The sequence below is a fragment of the Kogia breviceps genome, chromosome 11, assembly GCF_026419965.1.
Source record: "Kogia breviceps isolate mKogBre1 chromosome 11, mKogBre1 haplotype 1, whole genome shotgun sequence".
In the NCBI taxonomy this organism is placed as follows: Eukaryota; Metazoa; Chordata; class Mammalia; order Artiodactyla; family Physeteridae; genus Kogia; species Kogia breviceps.
In genome coordinates this window covers 56,912,869-56,932,880 of record NC_081320.1, presented here as the reverse complement: position 1 = coordinate 56,932,880, position 20,012 = coordinate 56,912,869, and the positions used below count along the sequence as shown (strand labels likewise).

The window sequence follows — 20,012 nt, the reverse complement described above, 5'->3', positions numbered from 1 at the left end:
GGGCCCCTCGGATCCATGGATTTCTTTCTCACTTCTCTAGAAATTCAGTTCTTCCTACCTTGGGACCAGATCAGAACTGTGCTTCTTTAAGTCACTTACAACCAACTAAGTGACTTTCCTGGATTCTACCCTTTATCATTTTAACAGAATAAATTTAAAAAGAATATTGTCATTCCTAGCCACAGCAATCAGTCAAGAAAAAGAAATAAAAGATATCCAAATTGGAAGGGAAGAGGTAAAACTGTCACTATTTGCAGATGACATGATACTCTATATAGAGAACACTGAAGACTCCACACAAAATCTTTTAGAACTAATATATGAATTCAGCAAGGTAACAGGATACAAGATTAATATACATAAATCTGTTGCATTTCTTTACACTAACAATGAAATATCAGAAAGAGAAAGTAAAAAAAAATCCAGTTTAAAATCACATTAAAAAATACTTAGGAATAAACTTAACCAAGGAGGTGAAAGACCTAAATGCTGAAAACCATATAAAACACTGATAAAGGAAATTGATGATGATTCAAAGAAATGGAAAGATAACCCATGATCCTGGATTGGAAGAATTAATATTGTTAAAGTGGCCATACTACCCAAAGCAATCTACAGATTTAATGTGACCCCTATCAAAATACTCATGACACTTTTCACAGAACTAGAATAAATAACCCTCAAATGTATATGGAACCACAAAAGATCCAGAATTGCCAAAGCAATTCTGAGGAAAAAGAACAAAGGTGGAAGCATAATCCTCCCAGACTTCAGGCAATACTACAAAGCTACAATAATCAAAACAGCATGGTATTGGCACAAAAACAGACATATGGATCAATGGAACAGAATAGAGAGCCCAGAAATAAACCCACACACCTACAGTCAATTAATCTATGACAAAGGAGGCAAGAATATACAATGGAGAAAAAGACAGTCTTTTCAACAAGTGGTGTTGGGAAAGCTGGACAGCTACATGTAAATCAATGAAATTAGAACATTCCCTTACACTATATACAAAAATAAACTCAAAATGGTTTAAAGACCTAAATATAAGACATGACACCATAAAGCTCTTAGAAGAGAACATAGGCAAAACATTCTCTGACATAAATCGTAGCAGTATTGTCTTAGATCACTCTCCCAAGGCAATAGAAATAAAAGCGAAATAAACAAATGGGGACAAATCAAACTTAAAACCTTTTGCAAAGCAAAGGAAACCGTCAACAAAATAAAAAGACAAGCTACGGAATGGGAGAAAATATTTGCAAACAATGTGACAGGCAAGGGGTTAGTATCCAAAATATATAAACAACTCATTCAGCTCAATATAAAAAAAAAAAAAAAAAACCCAATAAAAAAAGGGCAGAAGACCTAAACAGACATTTCTCCAAAGAAGACATACAGATGGCCAACAGGCACATGAAAAGGTGCTCAACATCACTAATTATTAGAGAAATGCAAGTCAGAATCACAATGAGGTATTACCTCACACCGGTCAGAATGGCTATCAAAAAATCTACAAATAATAAGTGCTGGAGACGGTGTGGAGAAAAGGGAACCCTCCTACACTGTTGGTGGGAATGTAAACTGGTGCAGCCAGTATGGAAAACAGTATAGAGGTTCCTTAAAAAAACTAAAAATAGAGCTATCACATGATTGAGCAATCCCACTCTTGAGCATATATCCAGAAAAGACAAAAACTAATTCGAAAAGATACATGCATCCTAATGTTCATAGCAGCACTATTTACAATAGCCAAGACATGGAAACAATCCAAGTGCACATCAATAGGTGATTGACTTAAGAAGATGTGGTATATATATAATGGAATATTATTTAGTCATAAAATAGAATGAAATATGCCATTTGCAGCAACATGGATGGACCTAGAGAATATGATAGTAAGTGAAATAAGTCAGACAGAGAAAGACAAATACTATATGATATCACCTACATGTGGAATCTAAAAGATAATACAAATGAATCTATATTCAAAACAGAAACAGACTCATAGACATAGAAAATAAACTTATAGTTACCTAAGGAGAAATGGAGGGAGAGAAGGGATAAATTCAGAGTATGGGATTAACAGATACAAACTACTATATATAAAATAGATAAGCAAAAAGGATTTACTGCATAGCACAGGGAACTATATTCAATAACTTGTAATAACTTATAATGGAAACTAATCTGGAAAAAATATAACTGAATCACTTTGCTGTACTCTTGAAAATAACACAATATTATAAGTCAATTTTACTTAAATTAAAACAACTACATAACAACAACTACGAAAAAGATAGTTTCTGGCTTTCAGTCAAGGGAAAGAACCAAGATGGATTGCTCTGATCCCTTCTTCCTTCCTTGCTCTTATTTTATAGAGCTTCACCCAGTGTCTTGATTTTCTTCAGAGTATTAGAGAGCTTACATAAATATTTTCCAGCCTTGTGGTTATTTCACTTCAAATATCATAAATATTAACATTTCCCCAACCCAACTGTATTTTCATTATTCACCATTAGATTTCTGAGGAAGGATATATTTGATATAGAGATGCATTCACTGGTTAAATGTCTTGTCAGAAAGTTAAAAGAATTCTAGTATTTCTAATTACTAGTCTTGCTTTAGGAATAACAGAAACTTATTTATTCACCAATGTTTGTTAAAAACCTAACAATCCACAATATAAAGAATAGACTTAATAGTTCCTTCTTTCAAGTGGCTTAAGCTTAAGATGGGAACTAGATATTTAAGACCTCCATTATTGTTTTTTATCTACTTTTTTTCACATATTTTTTGGAGTGTAATTGCTTTACAATGTTGTGTTAGTTTCTGCTGTACAATAAGTTGAATCAGCTATATGTATACATATATCCCCAAATCCCCGCCCTCTTGAGCCTCCCTCCCACCCTCCATTATTAATAAGAAGTTTGATATATAGAGAGTTGGGAAATACACCTTATACACATATGGTACATAATTGCTCATTTTCAAGGATGGTTTTAGAAGTCAAGTAAACTTTAAGCCTGAATTCTCTGATGATTAAAAACAATTCATTTATTCAAACACACACACACAGACATGAAACACTTGCTTTGTGCCTTTTCAATAATAAGTAAAATGGGACACAGTTTGGGAAGATACTGAGACAGGGCTGGAGGAACACATTAGTATTTTGTTGGGGAGAGTTACTGAGGATGGAACTAGTCATAGATGTTTGCTCTGCAGTGCTTCAGCATCACAGGCACTATCAAATTTTGTTTTCCTCCACGTACCCCTACCCCTTACCTCATTAGCATTCCTATCAGCAGCACCCTGCTTCTGGGGGACTCTCCTGGGAAACCACTCTTGAGTAGAAGGAACATGGACACAAAGCTGCTTTTCGCTTTTCCTGCTTGGCTATAAGATGGTTACTTCCCTCGCTATTCGGATCTTAATTTCCTCATTAGACCTCTCAACTTCCCCTCATCATTCTCTTCTAAATGTTCCATTCCAGGGAGGAACCAGGCTTTTGTTCTTGACCACATTTCTGGGGACATGTTCTTTTTTCTGTCTAAATGTGGATTTGTAAGCATACCTGTATCACATATTGGTTTTGCTACTACTTTTGGCAATTCATTATGTACTTCCTGTGATGTCCCATGTGTTAACTTTCCTGAGTTATATATTTTGCTTCTTTTATTGTTATTTTATAATTTATGGGTTAATGATGGTCAGTTCCCTGAGGACAATGGCCACTCCTTCCTTCTACTTTTATTCTATCAAAGTGCCTTACAACAGAAAGTGGTTCTTAAAATTTGATTGGATTTTATTGAACATTAACTGAATGGTTTTGCATTGTTTGATCAGTTTCGCTTGTGATATTGCCGGGTTACCCTTGACTAGTATGGATGCACAATTATTTCAAAGGCAGTTCAAGTTAGTTGAGTTGAGATAGCCGAATATCTCAAGTTTTTAAGTCATTTTGTACACATTTACATGACATTGATTCACTCTCTGTCCCTCCTTTTAATTTCTGGTTATTTGAAATTGACAGCAATAAGCTGTTCATGCTGCTGCCAGTATCCTGGCACTCAGCCTTCCTTTCATGTCATTCCTTCATTTCATCTTTATTAAATGTATACAAATCATTTAGGTTCAAGCTACAAGCCTGCAATTGTGGCTAAATGCTTGCAATGACAGCTGTTTTCTTCTGCCAATATTTGAATGCAGTTTTCTTGATCAGTTTTGTTTTTGAGTGTGCAATTTGCAGTTACCTCCTGGAAAAAGAAGCATGGTAATGAATTTCAGATGTGGCATGAATTACTTATTTGTACCTTCGTGCAAAATCAAACACATTTGGGGCAAATTTTGTTTACTCTTTGGTTTCAAAGAATAAAATTGTGCCAGTAATTCAACAAGTGCAAAGGCAATCCTTACAAATGGGGAAATTTGTTGATTTCAGAGACTATAGTTTAAAATTTTCTGCTGGAGAAAGAAATAATGAGCCAGTACCAGTGCACATTCCTGAAGTTACCCAGGCTTGCAATTCTAGTCTAATCTGCTTCTTTTTGCTTCTATGGGGAGAGGAAAGTTCATTCTACAGATAGTGTTAACTAGTTTTAACAAGAATCTTCTTGTCTTCGATGGGAAGTAAATCTTTGATAAAGTTTAAATTGAACAGAAGATACTTATGTGAATACTCTTCTAATATTTGATGATATTCACAGAATCTAAAGGAGATGTCAGCTGTGCATCTGATATTGAAAGGATCTCCTATTACTTTGGTAACCAAAACACACTTTAAGGCCAAAATCAGAGTCAACCTCCTCTTTTACAACTCTACATGAACTGAACCTCCAAACAACAATGTTTGTGCCTTGAGTATAAGGGGGATGCCTGTAGAAAGGTAGGGGTATCACAGCACCAATCCTTACCATAGCCAAAGCATAACTGCAAGTTTCACTTACTGACAATTTAAGGGCAGTTATAGTATTTCACACTTGCAGGTTTTATAGACAGGTACAAGATCTCTTGTTTTCTGGTTAAAATGTCCCCTTTTCCTCTAGATTGCACATATATGTCCTTGGTTTGGGGATATAGTCCTAACCAGGACTCATGGTCAATAATATTTAGGGATCAGAGCACTGGTGATGACAACAAGAAAGGTGAGAGAAATGAAATAGAAATATTATTCTGTCCTATAAGTAGAATGTATATTTTATATGTTTTCTCTTCATTACTTCCCATATCCCACGTAAAGTATTCTGACCTTGCCCTCTCGTTTTTATAACTGAATGCAGCTTCCTGAAGTTAAGATTAAGTTAGGCCATTGGTTCTCACACTTCAGCAGGGATCAAAATTATAGAATTGTTAAAACACAGATTGCTGAGCCCCATCCCCAGAGTTTCCAATTTAGTAGGTCTGATGGGGCCCAAGATTTTGCATTTCTAATAAGTTACAGGATAATGCTAATGTTTCTGATCTGGGGACCACACACACTTTGAAAGTCATTGAGTTAAACAGTTATACAACTTAGTCTTCTGTTGCAGAAGAGTGATCATATTGATCTCTTCCATCCTTCCACCTCAAATAATTGTCACTCAATTTTTATGAAGGAATTTTCTGACTATGCATGAATCAGTTAGATATACATATTATCTATAAAATGTATATTAAAATGAGTCTTAAATTAACTGAAATTTCATGACTACAGTGTTTGGAAAAGTAAATTATGAAACAATGCTAGATTTTTCAGGAGGAAATCAATGCAATTACACTGCATCAGCTTATTTTAAAAGTAATTAAGTTCTCCCTATAAACTTAACTCCTATCCATTTATATGGCCTTAGAGAATTTTCAGATGCTCAAAGGTAATTAACAACTAACACAATGAAGTGTTAGTAAGTTAATAACCATTTTACTTTGTGCTTGAAATATTTCTGTTCTGTTAATATCATAATTTACTCAATTATAGTCTTCCTTTTGCAAAATATCTATTTTCTGAGATCAAAGCTCTTCGCTGGGCTGTATAATTACATATTACAAAAATTAGGCATTTCCTCACAAAACTAACAGGAGAAAACAGAGACCCTAATGACATTAGTGAGGATCAGCAAAGGGGTAGTGTTTGAAGGTTGTCTGGTAATGACAATGCCACGTATGCTAAGCTACCTGATTACACTATAGTTTATAAATCCCCTTTTGGATATGTGATCATTTAAGTTTCAAATGAAAGAAGCCGAAGAGAGACATCCCTAGTATCTGAGAATATGTACATGTTAGTTCAAGTTTCTCTTTTTTAAAGTAGATGTATAGATAATAACATTTTCCCTTTTCAAAATAGGATTTTAGTTATCCTTATATTTATAAAGAAACGTGAGGAGGATAATAGATGGTCCCCAAGAGCTTAGAGCTTTTTAACCCTGAGTGTAATTTTTTCATTCCTTTAGGCTTTCCAAAAGGCAACAGTTTTTTCTTTTTAGTTTTTTAGTTGCTCCTGTGTCATAGGTAATAATAATACAAATCAAATAAAATCATTGAAAATACAATTGAAAATTGAAAAACAATTTTTTGGCAAGTAAAATTTTATAATTGAAGTATGGTATTTAATTGAGCTGAGTGGTAAAATTTTTCCCAGTGGAAATGAGGAATGATGAGCTAACTATGGTATGACATGTATCTAAGTATGTAGGTGCTAATGTATAGGTATCCTACACATGCAATCTAGAACAATGTGGAAACTGACAAACTGGCGGGATCCTGACAACTGCAAAGAAAGGCTCTGTCCAGGTATATAAAGTTCAATGAAATATGGTTTTTCAAAGTTCAAAACAAATTGAAAAAACAGTCTTACTGGACAAACAATGCCTTAACCTGAAAAAGTGGCTCTAACATTCGACTTTTTCACTGTTGGCTGTGATGTGCAGGACATTTGGTTATTGGGGGTTTGCTAGGGTGATCCACAATGCCATTTCCCCAGGACTGAGACATTTCCAGTGATGTGGGACATTAAGTTTCCAAACCAGGAAAATCTTGGGTAGACAGGGATGGCTGGAAACTCTAGGGTATGCTTTCACATCTCTCAGTTATACCTTATATAACACAAGCCAGGTATTGCACTCTGGATTTGGCTCCACAATCAGCTTCATTAGACGTTTGTATCAAGTTCATTTTTTGATGGTATGGTTTCTTTAGCAAGTTACTAACAATACTTGTAAACCCTGCATGAGGTTAGTAATGACTTAATTACCAGCTATGCAAAATATTCTAAATTTAATTTTTTGAAAGTTCAATTAAGTGAACAAAATTCCTTTGAATTGGGCAATTGATGCTTTCTCTTATTTGCCAGTTCCCCAATGATTTTTTTTTCCTATAAGAACGGGGCTGTTGGAAACATATATGATAAAAAAAAGTCTCAGGTTGAACTAGTGATTTCTAACTCCATATCCCTTGAAGAAGATAACATAGTGACTATGCACTAAAGATCCAACTTCCTTTTGGAGCAGATGAATATCTGTTGTCTTTGAGGTAGATAATATTTCATGGAGAAATGAATAATATCTAAAACTTAATTTTTACATGACTCCAGGTATGTAACACTGAAATGATCTTCATGTAATGCGATAGCTGCCAAAGATGGGACCTGTCTTTGAAATTCTCAGTGTGAATGGCCTCCCAAGTATCACTCTCAGTTGGCAAAAATTACCTGAGAAAAACTGCTTACTGTGAATTGATATTTGGATGTTATATTTTAAACCCCTTGGTTTTGCACAAAATTGAAAAACTCTGGACAAATAGATGAATACAAGTTAAAGGATCATGTTTTCACTAAATGTTAAAGCATGGAAAGCTGTTTAAAAATATATTTATAAAATGGAATACATTTATTTATTTATCTATTTATGGCTGTGCCTCACTGCATGTGGGATCTTAGTTTCCCGACCAGGGATTGAACCCACGCTCCCTGCATTGGGAGCTGAGAGTCTTAACCACTGGACCGCCAGGGGAGTCCCTAAAATAGAATACATTAAAAAATATCTAGTGGTATTTAAATTAGGTGGCAACTGTGATTGGTAATAGTGCATTCAAAGGCACGACTGACTTTAACATTGAAACACAGTTCAGATCAGCCATTACATTAAAAATGTCCTCAGCTTTAAGTGATGTAATGATAAACTGTACCTGTTGAAAAATATATGTGGGAAAAATAAATAATTGTAATACAAACACGACCCATCTACAGGCATTCATTTATTCTGATCCAGCAACCATGGTAAATGTATTTGGATTACTGGTCATAAGTATGCAACATTTAAAAGGGAGTGGAGATCTTTATTAAAACAGAAGGCTTGGGCTTCCCTGGTGGTGCAGTGGTTGAGGGTCCGCCTGCCGATGCAGGGGACACGGGTTTGTGCCCCGGTCCGGGATGATCCCACATGCCGTGGAGCCGCTAGGCCCGTGGGCCTTGGCCGCTGAGCCTGTGCTTCCAGAGCCTGTGCTCCGCAACGGAAGAGGCCACAACAGTGAGAGGCCCACGTACCACAAAACAAACAAACAAAAAAACCAGAAGGCTCCTCAAACTCCACAGTGATGTCAGTAATGTATGTCCTTGGAGCACATTATTGTTTCAAGCGGAGGTCCCCACACTTTCACATTGGTTATAAAATATTATTTTGTGCTGCTGGCCTGGAATGAGAATGTCATACATCTGCAGGCAATCAGAAGAAACTGTACTGCATGTTTGATTGGCTCAATAATAAACGGGCACAAGTGTGACTTGACTTATGTTAGTCAGGTTCCCTAGACAGATTATCCTGTTGTTATCATATGAAATAACCCCCTTTTATCAACAATTAAGTAAATCCACATTTATGGGCACTTTGCAAAATTGTGAGGTGGGAAGAAATCCAACTTAAGCCTTAAGTCATCCAAAAAACTTTTAACCCTACTTTTAATGATACAGACCCCCAATCCCAAATTTTTGAAATTAGTTGAATTATGCAAAACAGTTTGGGTTGGAAATGCCCTGTGTGCCCTGTGTGCACACAATCAATGAATATGTATTTAGCATCTACCATAAGCATTTAATAGTTTTAGCTTAAAATTAAAAATAAATTCCCAAAGAATTAAGGATTATAAATATTTTAAAAGTAACTTACTTTGTAAGATAGTCTAAATCTTTAAGAAAAATTAAATAGGATTTCATTTTTATTATTCACTTTTTATTATACAGTTTCTACTGTAACCAATGCATGTTGTAAATCCTGAATATGTTTTATTCTAGAAATTTTTCATTCGATTCTAGGCATTGTTCTTGCTTTCAACCACAACTGTCAATGGTGGACCATAAACTACTCTGACAGTTTCTGATAAACGATCCATTCATTTACCTGGGTTTCCGTCTCCTAAGTACCATTAAAACATACATCTGAAGTGTAAAAAATAATTCAGTATGTAAAAGTCAATACTTTAAAAATTTCAGTAAAACTTTTCAGTTTCAGGAAAAATACCACCAAACCTTCCAATATAATTATATACTTAAATAACACAATTAAAAGTTGGTATCATAAATAAATTCAAGGTATTTAAAAACCAGTATTCACTCAAATACACACACCATATATATTTTATATAAATATATATTTATTTGTAAATATCTATTTATTTATATATATAAATAACCTCATGAGGTTATCTCTTTGACATAATCCTTAAATTAAATATCTGAATATCAAGCAGATGCTGAAGCATTCATCATCAATATTGGAATTCTGACTCATGACAGTAACACAAAACAGATGCTAATACGATAGGTTCTCTGAAAAGTGACACCATCACAGCATGGGTTAGCTCTTGATGTGGGATACTTAAAATTTGAATACAAAATATAAAATAATAAAAGTCAGAGCCTGATGGGTTTCCTTACTTCATTTATAAACCATTTAAAATCTACTATATTTTATACAGAAGATAAAACTCAACACTGGTGAATAAGGGGCAGCATTCTAGAGGAATGCTGTTGCTTCTTTCACTTAATGCAGCAGCTAGGTGACCCCAGTTGAACCCTTCAGTGTTGAGGGAGGAAGGTGTTCTTCCTCATTCAAGCAGGTAGAAGGTAAGAACTCCTGGGCCCTTTCCATTGGCTAGGGGGTACCAGTCACTTATGGTGTCTTATGGGGTTTACCCAGTCAGCCCCTGGTAGAGAAAAAGTAGTCTGGAGCTTCTATTGCCACGCTAGGCAGATCTAAAAGGGTTTGCTAAGTAGGCAAGGAGGAAGAATATCCCTTAGCACGGTCCAGTTAGTTAATATCCTACATGTCTTCAAAGCCCAAGATTCTTATCACTTTGCTAGCATGAGTCTACAGCTGTTTCTAGAATACACAGTGATGTGTACTCTTTGTGAAAATAAACAGAAAAACCCAGGCGGATGGTGCCATGGTGCAAGTGATATAAGCAAAATGTGCTCAAACGAGAGCTTAAAAATAGATATAAATGTGAGTGGGGGAGACTCGCTCAAAGGTAATGAGAAGCAGAAGTCCCATTTCTTTATTCCTCTGTGAGGAAAACAAGTCAGTGGCAAGTTCAATAAAAAGAAAGTTTGAGGCCTTAAAGGGGGACATTTGTGGAGGAGCTTGACAGCACAATTTCAAATTCCAAATGAATAATTTGCTCCTTTTGACAGCTGTGACTCTGGCCCCATCTGTCTGGGTTTGAACGCTGGCTCTGTACTCACCACCTGTGTGACCCCTAGTTCTCAAACTTGGCTGCACTCTGGGACCACATGGGGAGCTTTAAAAAAATACTGATTCTTGGAACCCACCCCCCAGAGACTGTTATTTAATTGGGCTGGGGTGTGGCTTGGACATGGAGAAGTTTTAAAGGCTCCCAAGTGACCCTAAATATGTGCAGCTAAAGTTGAGAACCACTGATGACCTCTCTGAGACACAGTTCCTCATTTGCAAAATGATGATGGTACTGGCAGCAACTACCTTTTAAGACTATTGTGATGATTGAATATGATAATGCAGGCAAAGCACTTAGCACAAAGTCTGTCGAATGGGAAGCTCTCAGTAAATATGAGCTGTTGTCATCCTCACCACAGGTGCACCTGGGCAAGAACTTTCTCATTAGCATAGAAAGTCATGCTTACCTTGGCACACGTTATGCTCACTCTGCTCATAGCCTGTTGCACACTGGATCCGGTGAGAAGGGTTGGAGGGAATGCGCTGAGGGTCAGCTGGGTTCCGCCGGATGACAAAGTTATTTCGGCCAGTCTGCACTTCAGCAGCAGCACTGGCGACAAAACCACCCCCAGGCACCACTCCACTGGCTGCCATGCCACTGGCTGCTACACCCCCAGTGCCTGTACTAGAGGTCACAGCTGCATTTGTAGCTGCACCCACGCCTTCAGCTGCTGGTGTTTCTTGCTGTGGTTGTTCATTGTTGACAATAATCTGGGCTGTTTTAGGAAGGCAGAGGTATCCTCCATAGTGGTTGACGCATTTCATTCCACCTTTGCAAGCGTCTGGGACAATGTCACATTCATCAATATCTGTGGTCAGTAATAAAATAAGTCAGTAATCTTCTTAGAGGGGAAACTCAACATGTAAATATATGCTTATGCCTTTTGGGTATAATACAGGCAGGACATGAAGGACATATGAGATGGAGACAGAGAGCTATGTTCAGATGGGAAGTCTTTGAAAGTTGGCTCACCTTTGCACTGCTGTCTTACAGGATCCCACTCATATCCATCTGTGCATTGCTGTGAAGAAAACATCAAGATGGGGCCAGGAGACAGTTAATTGAGTATCCATTCTCTGAGAAGTCACTCTAAAAGCTTCATACTTATGGCAACAATCTTTGTGCTAGAGTCCTAGATAGATGATGAGATGGGTAGTTTACCATTCTGTAGCTTTTTAAAAAAGACACATCTGTGCACTGGACCGCTTCAGGGATCCCTTCTCAATCACCAGCTGTCTCAACTCTTTTGCTGTATTTGCGTTGGGTCCAGTTGCCCATAACCATCTTCTTGGAATTCCTTTCTCTCTGTCCCAATACTAATATTCTGCAATCTCTCTGACTGCTTTTTTGCTTTATTTGCCCCTTCTCCACACTGTAAATTTTACCAAAAAATAAATAAATAAAAATTCAGCTGAGATCTTTTTTTCAGTCCTTGACAATTTCCTCTCTCTCTCCAAATCCTCTGAGAGCATTCCAGACCTGGCTTTCCTTATCATTCCTATTCAGTTGAGTCCTGAGCCTCCTTTTCACACCATGGCCTGCCTTCTAGCTTAAGTTCCTATGGGTCCTCTCTAGTTCACTCACTGAAGGAACCATCTGTCAGGTACCTTCTCACACCAGGCACCACCCTAGTCCCTGGGAAAGCAAAAATGATTAATACCTTGTTCCTGTTCTCAAGCAGCTCACAGGCCTGAAGAGGAGACAGACGGGTAGATAAGTTGGAGCAAGATGTCAGGTGTCATGACACCAGTCTGCCTGTGGAAGGAATGATGGACCCTACCCAGGGCTGTGGGTGGACATGGCAGGTTAGAAGGGAAGGCTTTATGGGCGAAGTTACAAGTGAATTGGGCCTTACAGGACTTCTTTTCCAGGGAGATATGGGGAGTCTAGGATGAGGGACCACGTCAGCAAAGGTGCAAAGTTGTTAAAGAAGGAAGGAGCTACAAGTATTCCTGGGTGGGTGGAGTGAGGTTAGAGAGGTAGGCAGGGCCAAACCTGGGAAGCCTTTCTTCGGGATAGACGGAAACTGAATTCTACCTTAAAGGTCAGTGAATCTCAAGATCCATTATGCTTAAGAATCATTCTAGTGTTTGTTAAAATGCAGATTCCTGGACCCAGCCAAAGGTTCTGATTCTGTAGGTTTGGTTGGGGGCCGAAATCTGAATTCCTAACAGGCATCTCAGGTGATTCTGATACAAGTAATCTATGGGCTACTTCTTGAGAAATGCTGGTATAAGCGATGAGGCCTCTGAAGAAATTTTAAGCTCAAGAAAACATCTGATCCGATGCAGATTTGAGGAAAGAGGCTTCAGGAAGGATTGAGCAAAAGTAGAGTAAACAAATAAACTTAAATTCTTTTGTAAGAGCCAAGTAAGTAAATAGTAAATTTACTTATATAGCTGAATGGAGACAGAGAGATGAGTTTAGGTATTTTACTGATTTCTGAGACTTAACAGGGTGAAAACTAAACTCACTTTATCTCCCAGACTAATTCTTTCTAGTTTCCCCAACACTGTCCAAGGCACTACCACCTTTCTTAGCACCCAGGATTTACAACTTTAACCTCAACTTTTCCAATTATTTTCCTTCAAGCTCTGCTGACTTTGTTTCCACTTCTGTCTCTCCCACGTTGGTTTAAGACTTCCTGGCCTCATGAGTAGGCAAGTCTCCTTAGGTGGTCTCCATATCGCTACATGCTGCACACAAGCCTCCATGACAATCTTTCTTTGTTCTCTTGGTTACATTGCCCCTCCATCTAAGAGCTCACAGTGGCCTGTAGACCTCTCATCTCTCACTATTGCCATCTCTAGGTTCTCCCCACTACCTAGCTTGTTGTCACCTCCTGGACTTGACTTGGCTGTTTTCACTTCTAGCCTTTGATTATGCCACTTTTTCTGATTCAGGTGCCTCTTCAGCCTTTCTAGAATAATCCAAAGTTATCACTTCCTTCAAGAACCAGCACAGAGTTCTACCTCCTTCAATATGCCAGTATGAACATTAATTACCTCCTTGCTTTTGTATTTCTTTAGCAACATGTATAATCTGTATAATACTTTGCACTTTTCAAAAGTATTTTCCCAAGGTAAATTCCCTAAGGTTAAGGTCTGAATTTTTTTAATAAGCAAGTAAACTTAAATTCTTTTGATAGTGATGAGCATTGCTTATGCACACAACAGATACTTGATGAGTGAATAACTGAATGGACCCTATCTTTAACATGAAAGAATATGAAGTTGTCTTGTGGATATGAACCTATCCTTCTGAAAAGTATCTTTCAAGCCAGGCAAAATGACAGTGCACTTTAATAAATCTGTATGCTAAATAGAGAAGACTTGCAGTTTGTTTTAGGTCTTCAGTTCCAGTACATTCAATATGGATCTACTATTAAACAAGCCTAGAGTGAATTTAGTTTCACCACTTACTGGCTGTGTAGTCTTAAGCAAGTTAGATACCTCTCTGATCTTCAGTTCCACTATCAGCAGAAGGAAGAGGATGTCACTTACCTCATACTTTGCTGTGAGGATGAAAGGAGACAGTGTCTCCACAGTGGAATTACTAAAAATATAGCTACATTTTGTCCTTTAGCCATGAATAGGCATACACAATTCAAAAGAGAATAGCTCTAATCATAGCACAAAAAGGGTGTCATATTTGGGAAACCTGTTATAATATGATGAACCCTAGTTAGTGGTCTTAAAACTATAGTGTTTAATCCACAGGGAACTTTCTCTGTTAAAGATGAGTAAGATTTAGGTGATTAGCAATGGGTAGGGGGTACAAGATAAGCAATTGTAAAAGCAATAAAATCTTTTATTAGATGAATATGAAAGTGGGTAGCTAATAATTTTAGCTCCCTAAAAAGGTAGTAAGTTTAGCCTGAATAACAAAACAATTTCATTTGAAGATAAACAACACATGTATTCATTTATCTTGCTTTATTTATCTTCAGCAGAGGAAGCAACTACATTTACCATTAAGTTAACAAAATATTTATATTAAACCCCATTTGAGTTATAGTTGATCTAAACAACAAGGAGTATTTGCCAGATGAATACTAACATTCTAGGGATAATATCAAAAAAGTGAGATAATGTTTATTATCAGTAATTGACATTTGCTCACTTTTAAGAGTTTTATTTTCAAAAATTTTTCACATTCTTTTGAGTAAGATTACTTAATTTTAAATTGGGAGCAAGCAGAAAAATATGTTTTTCATATTCTGATCCAGGACAAATGTCATTTGCCTCACAACTCTGATTAAAGACTAGAAAACACAAAACAGAGGTGCAAACAAACTCACCAGAAGTGAGGTAAGCACTGCCCTCTGTTCTCACCATATCCATTCCTGGCAGTGGGAGGGGTTAGATGATATATTCAATATTTTATTAAATGTTAGTTATACCCATACAATTAACTAATAAATCAGAATTACTTGGAAATTAGAAAATGCAAAACCAAATTTCATACAGTGCATTTTAAAACCATTTTACCAAATATCACATCCTGATAACATGTAAAGTCTATCTGAATGGCATTTATATGAGTTATCAGTTATACTGTAAATGAATAATAGCCTTTATGAAGTCAAGAAAGTCCACTTACATGAGAACATAAGTCATATGCACAAATGAGGTGATGGACTTTTGTGATGTTTAACATTCCTATTTGACTTGTCTTACTCCTTGAGTTCTGGTTTCATCTGCATGTATACAGGAATTCAGGTTTTCCAATTACTTATACCCATTAATTTGTTTAATGTGTCAGAAACTTGTAGCTTACTTTGGGTTTTGTTTTAAAGGGGTTTCCCTTTTTGGCCTTGCACAAATACTTGCATTTTGGTCCCTGTCTCAAATGGTGATCTAAGAGAACTTTTGTTGTTGTATTTTTAATATCTTTATTGGAGTATAATTGCTTCACAATGTTGTGTCGCTTTTTGCTGTACAACAAAGTGAATCAGCTATATGTATACATATATCCCCATATCCCCTCCCTCTTGGACCTCCCTCCCACTCTCCCTATCCCTATCCCTATCTCCCTATCCCTCTAGGTCGTCACAAAGCATCCAGCTGATCTCCCTGTGTTATGCAGCAGCTTCCCACTAGCCATCCATTTTACATTTCGTAGTGTATATATATCAATGCTACTCTCTCACTTCGCCCCAGCTCCTCCCCCCCCCCCCCGCCTCCCCTGCCCCCGCCCCCACCAAGTCCATTCTCTGTCTGAGTCTTTATTCCTGCCCTGCCACTAGGTTCATCAGTACCGTTTTTCAGATCCCATATATGTGTGTTAGCATACGGTGTTTGTTTTTCTCTTTCTGACTTCACTCTGTATGACAGACTCTAGGTCCATCCACCTCGTTACAGTAAGTGAAGTTTTGAAAGGACAGGCAATTTACAACGACCCTTAAACATGAAACTTGCTAACGTTTATTATCTGCCACAGTGAACAGCCCACATAGGCAGGAATGGATAGTCTCCCAAATTCCATCACCCCTTACCGTGTACGTGATGGTTTCTTCGGTGTCCTGTGACTTGACCAACGCCAGAGTCAGCATAATTAGGAAAAGGGCTTTCACCATCGTGAATCTCAAAGAAAACACAGCACAAACTGATGCTTAGTATCTGCTGCGGGGGAAATAAAACTTTAGCTGTAAAGTAACAAGCAAGATAGGGAAGGCGGAGGAGGCGGAGGAGGCTGAGGCTCCATCATACCCAACTTCCAATTTACTTTCTCATCTCCCCTCCCCCTCCTCAACTTCCCTTGGCCAAACGAGGCACCAAAGACTGTAAAACGGCTGCAGAATTACATTTCACTTTACTCTGTCCGGCTTCGCTGAAATATGTACAAAAGATATACAGTGTGCATTTTATACTGCACCTACACAACAGGCTCGAGAAAGGGAGTGAAAGAGAAAGAATAGTGTCATTAATTTCAAAGGAGACTGTTCATTTTTTTCCGAGGGTTGAAGTGGGGCAGCAAATCTCATGTTCCCTTGAACGTTAAGGCTTTCCCTATAAGCTCACCTCCAGCTAGTTAAGTTCCTTGCACAGCTCAGCAGAAAAACCTGTGAACAAATATGAATTACTTTGGCTTCAAACTTCTTTTTTTTTTTTTTTTTTTTTTTAAAACAAAACACCAGAACAAAACTCGGGAGCAATCTCCTCCCCTAGAATAGAATACCTGCCCTTCAGAGCTCCTTACATTGCCCAGCGCAAACTCTTAAAGTGGCATTTCCAGGCGTTCTCTTTGCGCAGCTTTGTTTAAACCCCCCAGGTTGTGTAGAGGAACAGCCCAAAGCGTCTCATGCCCTCGTGCCTTATCAGTCCCTCGGCCCCCGAAATGCTACCTTCAGGATCGGGGCTGCCTAGGGCCGGAACTGGGCAACCACACAGCGGCCCGAAGTACCAATTTCAGGGCAGCCGGCCAGGCACCCCCAGGGAGGCAAGGTCCCCTTTCTCAACTGTCTGTTATCAGGCGGCCGTCCCCGGGGAGCTGCTCAGCGCTCCAGTTTCTAACTAGCTCCTGTGGAATCCAGGTGCGGCTTAAATCTCTGGCCCCCTGAAACTTTCAAAACCTTGTTTATGGGCAAAGCCCTGTCGGCTGATTGTCGGCACGCACACACATGCCCATCCAAACAGATGTCACCCCGTACTCGCACATGCTGACAGATCGCATTCCTAGACCACACACCTCCACCTCCCTCTCTGCCTGAGAGATCCTGAACAGTGTGGGGCAGTTCTCAGGTCCACTGCACCCCTCAGGTCACCCCACTTACTCCTCGGCGCGCGGCCCCGCGGGCACTGGGCGCGCTGGTGTGACCCCCGTTTCGGGGCTCCTACCTGCGCGGCCGCGCTGTGCTCCGGGCCCGGGCAGCGAGGGGAGAGAGCAGGGGAGGGCAGCCCCGTGGGTCTGAACTGGCGAGGTCTGGCAGCGGCCGCGGCGGCGGCAGGAGGAGGAGGAGAAAAGGAGGGAAAGGGGAGGGCGAAGGGGGGCGGAGGAGAGAGCTGAGGGAGGCGCAAAAGGGCTGAGCCGAGGGCTGCAAACCGGGCGGGAGTGCGCGCTGCGTAGCTGGGTCTGCGCCCCCTCCTACAGGGCCTCTCTACCACCCGCCTGCCCTCCCCTGCCAGCCCCTCACTCTTCGTTCCCAGACGCGCCGGAACTCCAGGCAGAAGATGGCACGTTTGGCATGTGACGTTTGGGTTTTGAATCGGCCTTGGTGATGCTCCAGCCTCCCGGGCAATTTCTCGTGCGCCGCGGAGTGGGAAAAGGCTCTCCTAGTAGAGCTTGTTGTGAGCGTCCTGAGAAATTGCTTATTATTATTATTATTATTTTCCCCAATAGGTGAATCCTAGGAGAGTAAATTAACTCCATTCGTAGAACTGGTTCTTTCGCCTTTTCTTTAAGATACTTTTTTTAATTTTTGAAGGGTGGGGAAGTGCCTGTTTCCTCAAAGGTAGAAAAAAGAGAATTCATTCATTCCCCCAGTATCTGTGACTAATATGTCCGAGGGCTTGGGGATGGGCCAGGTAGAACTCACACTCACAAGATCGTGAGCTTGGGTTGTTTTCTGGTCTCTCAAACCCCCCCTTTTTATGGGCCCCTTGTCTCATCTACTGCTTTTCTTCTCTCCCACAGTTCCCTTGTGGGAGTCGCCAGTACTGGTCATTCAACTTTGGGCATTTCACTCTCACCTTTCATACTAATGGTGGAATTTCAGGAATCTGGAGAGAAAAAAAAATTATTTTTCTGGCTTCTTTAAATCTTACCACACAGATTGCAGTTATCTTTGAAAGCTCTAACTCTGAAGTCAGATTAAGAGTTTACCTTCAAGGCAGTCGTGCCTTGTGAAGCAAATATGGTTTCATGAAGGAGACAAATGAGACAATATGCAAGCTGAAGGTACTCACTGTGACCTCAGCAGCTCCTTCCCCTTCCCTGCAGACCAAAGGAGGGGCAGGGAGATGGTGGGGGGGGGGGGCAGAGAGAGAGAGAGAGACAGAGAGAGAGAGAGAGAGAGAGAGAGAGAGAGAGAGAGAGAGGCTGCGAGGTGGAAGCCTCTCTCCATATCTCTGGGGTATGCAATGGGTCGCCAACCCTGCCAGTTTGGCTGCAAGCCACACAATATTGGACAAGATCAGAGAAGCTTCACGAGCCTGAACCTTACTTTAGTACATGGGGTTTTGCTAAAAGTACTGAAGATTTTGGTACCACAATTCAAATGTTTGTTTTCCCAATCATTAATGACCTCCAGACTTTAAAAAGTTGTATCTTTGTTTTTGTACAGTAAAAGATCTGTATAGACATTTTCTTCTACTTTTTGAATTCTTTTTACCTATCTTCAGCCCTTTCCCCAGAAAAAGTGAGTTAAAACTCCCAAATTTCTATTCTCAGCCTGGAACTCTTCCTGTGCATCCAACTACTGACTTGCTATCTTCAGCTGTACACCTAATGGATATTTCACACTGAACGGGTCAGCTGATTCTCACCCTCTCTCCCAACCTGCTCTACCCACCTGCTTCATCATCTCAGTGAATAGCAATTTCATCTTTTCGTCTGCTCAGATCCAAGATCACAGAGTCATCCTTGATTTCTGTTTTTCTCACACACCCTGCATTCAATTCTTCAGAAAACTCTGTTGGCTCCATCTTCAAACTGTATCCAGAACTGAACCACTTCTCATCACTTCGTTCATGACCACGGTGGCCTGAGCCACCGCCATCTTCCATGCGAATTACTACAGCCTCCTAATTGGTCTCCTTGCTTATACCCTCGGTCCCCTGCAGCCATTTCTCAGCAGAAGTTCATATAAATGGAATCCTAGAGTATGGACTTTTCTGTGTCTGTCTTCCTTCACTCACCATGCTTTTGAGATGCATCCTTGTTGTTAGGTGTATCAGATGTTCATTCTTTTTTATTGATGACTAGTATTCCATTGTGTGGATATACCCTGGTTTGTTTATCTGTTCACCTGTGGATGGATGTTTGGATTCTTTATGAATAAAGCTGTCATGGACATTAATATAGAAATCTTTGTGTGGACATATGTTTTCCTTTCTTTTAGGTAAATACTTAGGAGTGGGACCTCTGGGTCATATGGTATGGGTATGTTTAACTTTATAAGAAGGTGCCAAAATGTTTCCCAAAGTGACTGTACCATTTTACATTCTTTCCAGCAATATGTGAAATTCTATGTGATATTGTCAGTAATTTATAAGTTAGCCATTATGGCAGGTGTGTAAGTGGCATCTCATTGTGGTTTTATTTTACGTTTCTCTGATATC

At 39.3% G+C, this 20,012-nt stretch overlaps 1 protein-coding gene across 2 annotated transcripts in view; it reads right to left on the bottom strand.

Annotated features, from left to right (window-relative positions):
* EFEMP1 (EGF containing fibulin extracellular matrix protein 1) overlaps positions 1-17,903 on the bottom strand; it is a 67,428-nt gene extending 49,525 nt beyond the window's left edge. The window contains exons 1-5 of one of the 2 annotated variants that reach the window (XM_059080021.2): positions 17,571-17,903; positions 16,755-16,795; positions 16,229-16,316; positions 11,704-11,752; positions 11,138-11,539 (exon numbers count right to left, since the gene is read on the bottom strand). In XM_059080021.2, coding sequence (XP_058936004.1) covers positions 11,138-11,539; positions 11,704-11,752; positions 16,229-16,309 — 532 coding nt within the window. In that variant the 5' untranslated portion in view covers positions 16,310-16,316; positions 16,755-16,795; positions 17,571-17,903. The remainder of the gene's footprint in view (positions 1-11,137; positions 11,540-11,703; positions 11,753-16,228; positions 16,317-16,754; positions 16,796-17,570) is intronic. The other variant, XM_059080022.2, reaches the window with a different exon arrangement.
* Between the last annotated feature and the right edge of the window lie 2,109 nt (positions 17,904-20,012).